The sequence below is a fragment of the Amblyomma maculatum genome, chromosome 1 (assembly GCF_055883805.1).
Source record: "Amblyomma maculatum isolate TAMU_Amacu chromosome 1, ASM5588380v1, whole genome shotgun sequence".
Classification (NCBI taxonomy): Eukaryota; Metazoa; Arthropoda; class Arachnida; order Ixodida; family Ixodidae; genus Amblyomma; species Amblyomma maculatum.
This window is the reverse complement of record NC_139344.1, coordinates 377,001,745-377,010,334: the sequence shown is the minus strand read 5'-3', so window position 1 is coordinate 377,010,334 and position 8,590 is coordinate 377,001,745. Positions and strand designations below refer to the sequence as shown.

The window sequence follows — 8,590 nt, the reverse complement described above, 5'->3', positions numbered from 1 at the left end:
TTGTGTGATGAGATGTCATATGTGGTGTACTGTCCGGAACGGATGCGGGCACACTACCTAAATTACGAAAATGGTAGCTGATACACATGAAAAGGAAACCTGTGAAGGATGTCGTGTGCGGCACGATGTAGTCTCACTACAGCTATCAGCGACAGCGTTCAAGGACCCTGGATGAGCCCTCGAGCAGCATTTCACATTCTGACTATGATTTTACATCGATCAGCATTCATTCATTGACCTCTCGTACGCGAAACAGTGCGTGTTTTGCTCCTGCAAGCACACACGAGCGATTTGCCTGTCGCGCGAGTGGCATGTGATATCAGAAAAGTGGCGGATCGGTCTAGCTAGTGCAGGTTTGACACAAGCGCCTGTCCCTGTCTGCTTCTCCGTCCATGTTGTTTTAGCTCTTTCGAAAAATGTCAAGCATGTGCCATATTACGTCATCAACTAGTGCACTTCGACGCAAGAACTCGTGTCGTCGGGGTCAGCAAAGCAAGCTTATGCATGTGTGCGCTCGGAGTTTAAGGAGTTAAAATGACCCTTCGCCATGCCGCTGTATCCAGGCCACCACGACACCCCTTATATGCAAATATGCTGTTGTTTAACCCGAGTGAAGTGTCTAACATATGCTGCTTTCTCAAAATCAACGTGCGCCTTCTATGTTTTCCAGAGGGTGCAGGGAGTGAGTTACTCGGACTAGAGCTATTTTAACAGCATTCAGATAATGCGAAGTGTGCATATAACTATCTACTGCTTGGTTTCTTGCAGGAATTACACGATGTGTACCAAAATAATGGCTTGTGTGTATTGCTCAGCCTTCAGATGGTCGACTATGATAAGCCAGCTGTGCACACAGCCGTCCAATTGAGCGCACTTAACGAGTAAGTGATTTACCTTTCATTGTTTTTTCATGCTTGACTCGTCTGTAATGTTTTGAAAAGAAAGCTGTTTGGTATTCTTCATGGTGCATCATGCCTTCATCAGCTATATAAGCTCTATTTGTCATCAGCACGACAGTGAACAGCACTATGTCGTAGAGCGGAACCATCGTCTATTCATGCCCTGTTTTATGGCATCGACAATACCTTCTTTCTGGGCTCGACTGTGATGCATGACAGCTTCACTCGTGCGGTCTCTTTTCTTCCAGGAACGTAGATTTTCTTGTGGTGAACACACACTACAGTGGGGATTATGGCCCTTGTCGTGCCACACCAGCGTCAACCTTCAACCAACCATTGTCCACATGTATACCCCAAGTGCCCGTGGTAGGCTGCTGTTCTCTACTCATTGCTGTGTATTAATTTGTGTATTATTGCTTTAGTTTATTGAGTCTTTACTTTTAATTCATGCTCGAGTGTGTAGACTATAGTGTTCTTTAGTACCAGGTGATAGTGCTGACATGTAGCAGTTCTCAAAACAGGCCATTCCAGACTGCAGGTTCTCCTGTATATACGTAGCTAGGGACTATATGTAACCATCTTCACTGTACCTTTCCTTGCCGACTCTAGTCTATGCTCATACTCCAGGCCACCAGTTCTGTTTAAAAAGATACAACAGTGACAGAAGGATTGAAAGTGCAGTGGACTGTCGTCATGAGTCAATGTAAATTGCTGATACTAACCTCTGCATCAATTTTTCTTCTTGCCTTGACTGTTAGGAAAGAGTAAAATGACAGAAAACATATATAGGATCATCAACTTTCTCATATTGCATTCTGGCCACTGCTTGCAACTGTAGGTCATTATGTGTGCAACATACTAGATAGTTGTGATTTATACTTACAGTAATTTTGCAGTAATTTCATAATTTGCTTGAAGGTCATAATTAATAGGGCTTGGTAGAAAATAGTCTATTCTGAAATCAGTTTTAGCGGGAACTCTTGGAATTTTGTTTTGTTCTCAAAAAACACAGCAAGGTCTGGTCATATGAGCTGTTTGAATATCTGTCACAGTCGGCAATGCTGCTCTGCATTGGTTTTGTGCAGAACCTTGCCCTTGGCTGGATGCAGAATGTGACTATTGGTTCTTCGTACCTGTGCTTCTCTGTGGATATGCGGGCCTTTGCCTACCACATGTATGGACCTATGGTTGTGGACGAGGCGTGCTACAGTGAGGAACACCTACATTACGAACAGGTTAGCATCAACAATAGATATTTTTACACTAAAGTCAACTTCTTGCACGTCCATGAGCCTTATAGTGGAACATGATTCCGCATTCTTCTTATGTGCTTTCTTTTCGAGTATATCTTGTTTTGGTACTTATTGTCCCCACTTGTGTTACTGCAGGGAGGCATGTAGTGCTGTGCTTAGTGTTGGTGAATGCTCTGAAATTTTCACGTGGTTCTCACTATCTATTAAACTGACACAAATATCATGGACTTGTTGCACTATAATATAACCACTTAAACCTTTTTAATGTTTGCAGGTCTGTAACAAAGATGAATGGGCATACAAGCAAGATGACTACACTTTAACAAACATAGGCCAGCTAAGCAATGTTCTTCATTCATTCGAAACACCAGCAACTCTGAAGAGCAAGGTAACAATTTCAGCAGTAATAATAAAAATGATATTTATCACCTTAAGTAAATTAACTGGTGTTGACATAGGTGCTTGCTGCCTCAAGAAATGTACTAGCGCCTTGTGTTGCTGCTTTCAACTACGACTATGAGGATTCCTCAGGACGTTGCCACGGGACGCCGTATGCTCGCATGAAGTCTCTGCGGCAGTGGTTAGGTGAGCTGTGTGCATTTTAGGTTTGTGTAAGGATGATTAGTTTTGGTGAAAACTTTGTCCTGTTGCATTAGTTTGGAAAATGCATCTGCAGAAAAATGCCTCTAAAAGAATGCATCAGTTAGGATATATACAATGCTGAATAAGCTGTATTTTCTTGTCTTGCTATAGTTTTGTCTTCATATATTACCATCTGATTGTAGCATGGAATTCATTAGAAAGCATCTGTAGATTTGTGCATTTAGTATTAAATAAATGAAGCAAGACTGCAATTTCAAGACAACTGTGAAACAGCATATACTATAGTGATGGTAGAAAAATCTATATTTTAGCAAGTTTCAGCACCTAATGCATGTGGTATTCGAGCAGCCATAAATATATGGGAATAACTGCTTGGTGGTGAATCATTTTGTAGTGATGTATACCCTTTTGTATAGGGAAATACAAATATTAGAAATTTAGAATACTTTTCTATTTGATTCGTATTCGAAAGAGCGGTAACTGGAATTTTTCTAATATTCGAAATTACCGAATAGTACGCTGAAAATTTCCGAATTCACCGCACTGTGCGCTTCACTGCAAAGCTAGCTTTCCACATGCAGTGAAGCATCCTCAAAACACGGCTGGGCCATTTTGTGAAGAGGGACCTTCCATTTTGGGAGAAAGCCTTCCCGATAGCGTGCGCAAAGCCAAGTGCTTGTTGAAACCGGGGGAAAAATGTCATCCTCACTTCAGTTTCATCTCAGGTGCATACAGTCAACGTGTTGGTGTTGACCAGATAAAATTACTTTGGTGCAAACAGTTTTCGGTACTTTTTTTTCAGGCCCATTTTATAATTCGAGTTTTCTGCTTTTCGCTTATTTTTTTCTTCTCCCTTGAAGGCCAAATTAATGAGTTATTCACTTGCACGCAATTCTAGTTCAATTTTAATTGCAAATGCCATTTGAATTTTGAAATAAACAAGATGAACAATGTTACTATAATTTTTCATTTTTGTTTAATTGATCAGGTATTCGATATCCAATTTGATATTTGAATGCATTTTTTTCCCCCATATTTGTATCCGTTCAGTATCTGAAAATTTCAGTATTTGCACGCCCCTACTGTCATGTTTTGGTGGAAGAAATTCAAGAACCCCAGGTGGTCGAAATCTCCGGAACCCTCCACTACAGAGTCTTTCGTAGCCTTAGTTGATTTGGGACGTTAAACCTCTAAATCGATTGATCAATCAATCAACCAATCAATAACTTGATCTTCCTTTCCAGTATTGCTTGTTTACGAGTATATGTACAAAGTGTATCATTAAAGTGTAGAGTGAGGTGGATATGTGTGACCTTCTAGGCTTTTGTACATTGTGTTTGATGCTATATCATTTGTTTAATCTTGTGCATAAAGGTGCCTGAAAAATTAACAGCATGCTTAGCAAATGGTAACTTTTACCTTGAGAAAGCATAGTCTCCTATTAATAGCATTGATATAAGACATGAGTTCAGATTTCAAAGCATATAATTTCACTGTTTTCTGTGAGAAGTTCTTCATGGCTGCATATTTTGCTCTAGATGAAGCCACTGCACCGACTGGAAAGAAGGGCAGTCCAAGCATTCAGCAAGGTAAGCTGTGAACCTGGGAGGACACAAGATGTCTTCATTTTCTTCTGCATTGTGCATCATTTTAATGTGACCACTTTAAAGGCCCATGAGTGAAAAATTATGAGCATGCCTCTGGCAGGTGATAGTTTGCAGGTGGCTTGGCCAGACACTGATTGCCTGTTAGGTTGTATGATATCACGGTACCACATAATATTTCCGTGTTGGCAGCTACCAACTTGGGCAGCTAGCTCTTTCATGGTGAGAGGTGAGATGGGAATCTAGCCCTATAGGACCGTTGAACCCATAGTCAGATGCTCTACTCCTAGGCTACATAGTCATGCCTGTATGTCTACGATAAAGCTGGACTTCATATTTTTCGGGTGCTCGCTGACAGCCAATTCGCTGGTAAAGGTTTGTAGAGGTGGTGGAGGGCACATAGGGCCGGGACTGAGCAGCTCAGCCGTTCTTAGCAGCATCATACTCATGAAGGCAAAGCTGAAGTGTAACAGTTGCCACAGTTGCAAGAAAACATCTTTCGCAGCTGCCTGCCAGTCTTGCAGTACAAGTGCGGTGTATCCTTTGTACAACTGCTTTGTGCATAGTATTCATAAATTCACTCCTTTCTCATCGTTTTGGTTGCAATATTTGGTTGTAATAAAGCGTTGGCTGTAATCGCACCATGAAGTGTGCAGTGTGATTGTAGAGGGCACAAAAAGATGACAAACCTCTACACGATGCACAGTACTGATCCTCTCCCATTTCTTTGTCCATTGTTCGTGTCTCTGATTGCCCTCTGGATGTTGTGGTGCTTCAATGCTAACTACCGAAAATTGCACACAGATATAGTAGTTCAGTCAGGAAATGGCCTTGCCTATTTTCTAAATCTAACCAGCATTTCTCAAGACCTTGACATTAGAACTGGGCAGGCAGCCACCTCTCTCACCTTAATGAAATTGATGTCTTAGTAGGTGTTTGTTCTTACTCTGAAACAGGAAAGCAAGGAAATTGACAAATTAAAACAACTTCGCTTTGCCTTTCGAGAATTTTTATGAGGGCAAATCAGAGTTCTATTACTATGAGATGCAGTTATTGCATCATTATTATTTACGCTGCTGGCATCTACAGTGAGCACCAGGACTTCATATTTTCAGAGGGATGATTTCTCTGCAGGTTGATGCTGCAGCCTTTTTCTTGCAGACCTACTGTCTGACCACATTGCATTTGTATGTTGCAGGCTTTCTTGACAATTCTCGTGAGACTGGTAGTAGCGCTACCACAACAAGCAGCAGTTTTGAAGAGTATCCTTCTGGTAAGTTTTACAGAACTTCATGAGTATGCAAACTTTCCTAAATGTTCTGGGGAACAATCTTACTTATCAGAAAGCTTTCTGATAGCATCTGCACCCTCTTTTTAAGAAAATACCAAAAAAGGCAATTTCATTTGTGGTTTTCCCAAGGAGCAGTGTGTGTAACCCACCAGTGTTTTGTCTAACATTCACGTCTGTGTCCATCCGGTCGTCCCAGCCACATAATTACATTAGTTGTTGGCTTCAATCTCAAGCAGAAAACTTGAAAAATTTGGGTGTGAGACTTTTGAAGTTTATCAGGTATACTTATAAAGCAGAACATCAAATTTAAGAAGTCTGGGTATTTTTGACGGCAATATTCCTTTGTGTGCCCAGCATTGTTCAGCATTCTGACCTAGAATGGGGCGCATACTTAATCCTGCATGGCCAGGAGTGTCAGCAGGTCTCTCGATGAGCTAAGTAATGGCCTATCATGGGGTAATGAAACTCAGTAGTCATAGAGAGCTTAAAATTTTTCTACAGTTCTTGCTGCTTCTCTTTCAGAGCGGCCATTAGTTTGTGTGATCTCCAAGGCCGTTAAAGATGAGGCTGCAGTTCCTCAGGGATACTGCACACATCTGGTCTTTTCTGGGGCACTCTTCAACCAAGCAACGCAGACTATTATTGTTCCAAGTATGTGTCGTCTAATGCATGCTTGATCCAATCTTTGTTTGCTCTTTTAAACCAGCTTTCCTGTTTGGTTTTCGGGAACCTGGAGCAAATATGTAGTAAACTGTGTATCTAAAGAACAATCTACTTTCCATTGTGTGCTGGTGGATTGGCCAAAAAACTACATTACAAGCTGCAGAAATTTATCTACGGGGTGGACTAGTAATGACTGACGCCGGAAAGCACCCTCTAATGGGGATGTTTAGTTGACTGCACGGAAAGCATAACTCTTAAGGATAACTTTTAAGGCTTCTTCATTCAGTCTATTTCTTCTCTGCATTTACCTTGCTGTGTCTTTCATGCATATCTTCTTCCTACATTTCTTTTTGACCATGAACACGTAACTGTTGCTGCCTACACTTGTATTGGAGGTCATTCTCGTTAGCTTAGTATAGAAATGCAGGGTCACCAAATTACAAAACTTCAGATATCACTTGTATTTTGGTGCTTTAAGGAGCTAAAATTGCTCATATTTTAAAACAGTTTTAACAGGATCATGGCTTACTTTAGCCTATATATGTATGATAGCACTGCTGTGCCATTCATTTTTCTCCCCTCTCTCTGCTTTTGTAAAGGTAGCCGTGCACGGAGGGGAGGAATAGTAAAAGTTTTTTTCTTTTTTCAGGAGGAACATGGCGTTGGCGTGAGCTTCGCCGTGACATGGCCCTTTTCCTTGGTTTCGATGACGACAGGCTCATTGACTACTTGACTAAATCTGGCTCCAAAGCTGGCATGGCCTTTGGCAAGCTGGCAGCAACTGTGCTGAGGGACCAGGGCTTCAATGGACTTGCGCTGCTGAATGTGAACCGAACATCCCATGGCATTGCAAAATTGTCGAGTGCCCTTGCGGTAAATTTTCTTACTATTATGTGCAATACTAGCTAGGTATTGCTATTGCCAATTTTACTGAGCAGTGCAAGGGCCCTAGATCGTTGAGCCTATTCAGCTCCTAACGCGAAAATTGATCGTGAGACACCATTAGCAAAAACACTCCTTGCAGGGGCATGGCGTACAGTTTGATGTTCGCTCAATGTTCCGCTGAACCGGAGTTGGTAAATGCAAACACCGCGCCTGTACTTTTGCACGGGAGGATATTGAGGATAATGAGTGTTTGATATAAGCAATAACGTGGTATATCTGGGATCGACTATAGAAGGATGCTAACAGTTTAATACTGCTATTGTAATTGAAGTCTCTCATTAAATAACTACTAATGCCTAGCCCCATAGACACCTAAAAACTGATGACATGAAAGTTGTACAAATGCATTCGTGAGGTTAATTCACTGTAGTAACTTTCATAATTTGTCACAGTAAAAAAAATTCAATCACTTCGTTGCTCCCAATCTAAGTCGAAGTGAAACAATAAGTTGGAATACACTATATGTGGGACATCTTGTGTGAACGATTTATCAGCTTAATGTGCGGCTCACGTAAACCACAGATTTTGTGTTTATTGTTACAGTTTTTCAACTGTGTTTGCAGCAACCATTCAGGCATTCTGAACAGCTGGAAACAGGAACATATTACAACTTACAAGCTTGTCTCAACTTCTAGTACACATATAAGCATCATTGCTTTGTGCTAAAACTCTGTTGCTTTATTGTGACACACAATATCATGTAATTTTTCAATTTCATGAGATCGTATGCTGAACCCATAACATCCCATTTGTTTGTTCTTGTTTCAAAAGCATACTGCTGTTATTTATAGCAACAGGTAGTCATTGTTGATATCTCCTGAGTCTCTAGACCATCCCTTTCTTTTTTGTGCTTCAGGCTTCACCAAAATGAGTCATTGTTAGTTGATTTTGTGAGTTTGAGGGACCATGCTTTTTGTACACGCGCATAAGAATTTGTGGGATGGAAACAAAATTGAAATTACTCAGATTCCTTGAAGTTAAAAGGACTGATAAAGCTCGTTTTACCATACTGTAAGGAAAAGGGCCCTTATTCAGGTGAGTAATGTCAGAAAAGCAGCTCAAAGTAGAAGAAATTAACTGCTAAGCTGGAAAGCCTGCTCAGCTTTGTTAGCTAGGGAAAAGTCTGGGCTTTTATTTTCTTCTTTCTTGACACATGTCTCTGGATGCACCATTGCTCTTTCTGCAGGTAATGCACGAGTTCTTTGCCAATGACCTGCAGATCGTGGTCAGCTTGGATGTTGTCGACATCGCCGCACCACCGAGCGTGATGGCGGTTCGCCTGGGTGACATCTTCAAGTAATCTCGCACTAAAATATTTTTGTGTACAGTGGT

At 41.2% G+C, this 8,590-nt stretch overlaps 1 protein-coding gene across 1 annotated transcript in view; it reads left to right on the top strand.

The window, feature by feature from the left end:
• Positions 1-8,590, top strand: part of LOC146208308 (uncharacterized) — a 182,586-nt gene that overhangs the window by 27,284 nt on the left and 146,712 nt on the right. The window contains exons 16-25 of the mRNA XM_084578330.1: positions 769-881; positions 1,148-1,265; positions 1,985-2,134; positions 2,427-2,540; positions 2,611-2,737; positions 4,294-4,344; positions 5,558-5,632; positions 6,173-6,301; positions 6,963-7,186; positions 8,445-8,554. Coding sequence (XP_084434456.1) covers positions 769-881; positions 1,148-1,265; positions 1,985-2,134; positions 2,427-2,540; positions 2,611-2,737; positions 4,294-4,344; positions 5,558-5,632; positions 6,173-6,301; positions 6,963-7,186; positions 8,445-8,554 — 1,211 coding nt within the window. The remainder of the gene's footprint in view (positions 1-768; positions 882-1,147; positions 1,266-1,984; positions 2,135-2,426; positions 2,541-2,610; positions 2,738-4,293; positions 4,345-5,557; positions 5,633-6,172; positions 6,302-6,962; positions 7,187-8,444; positions 8,555-8,590) is intronic.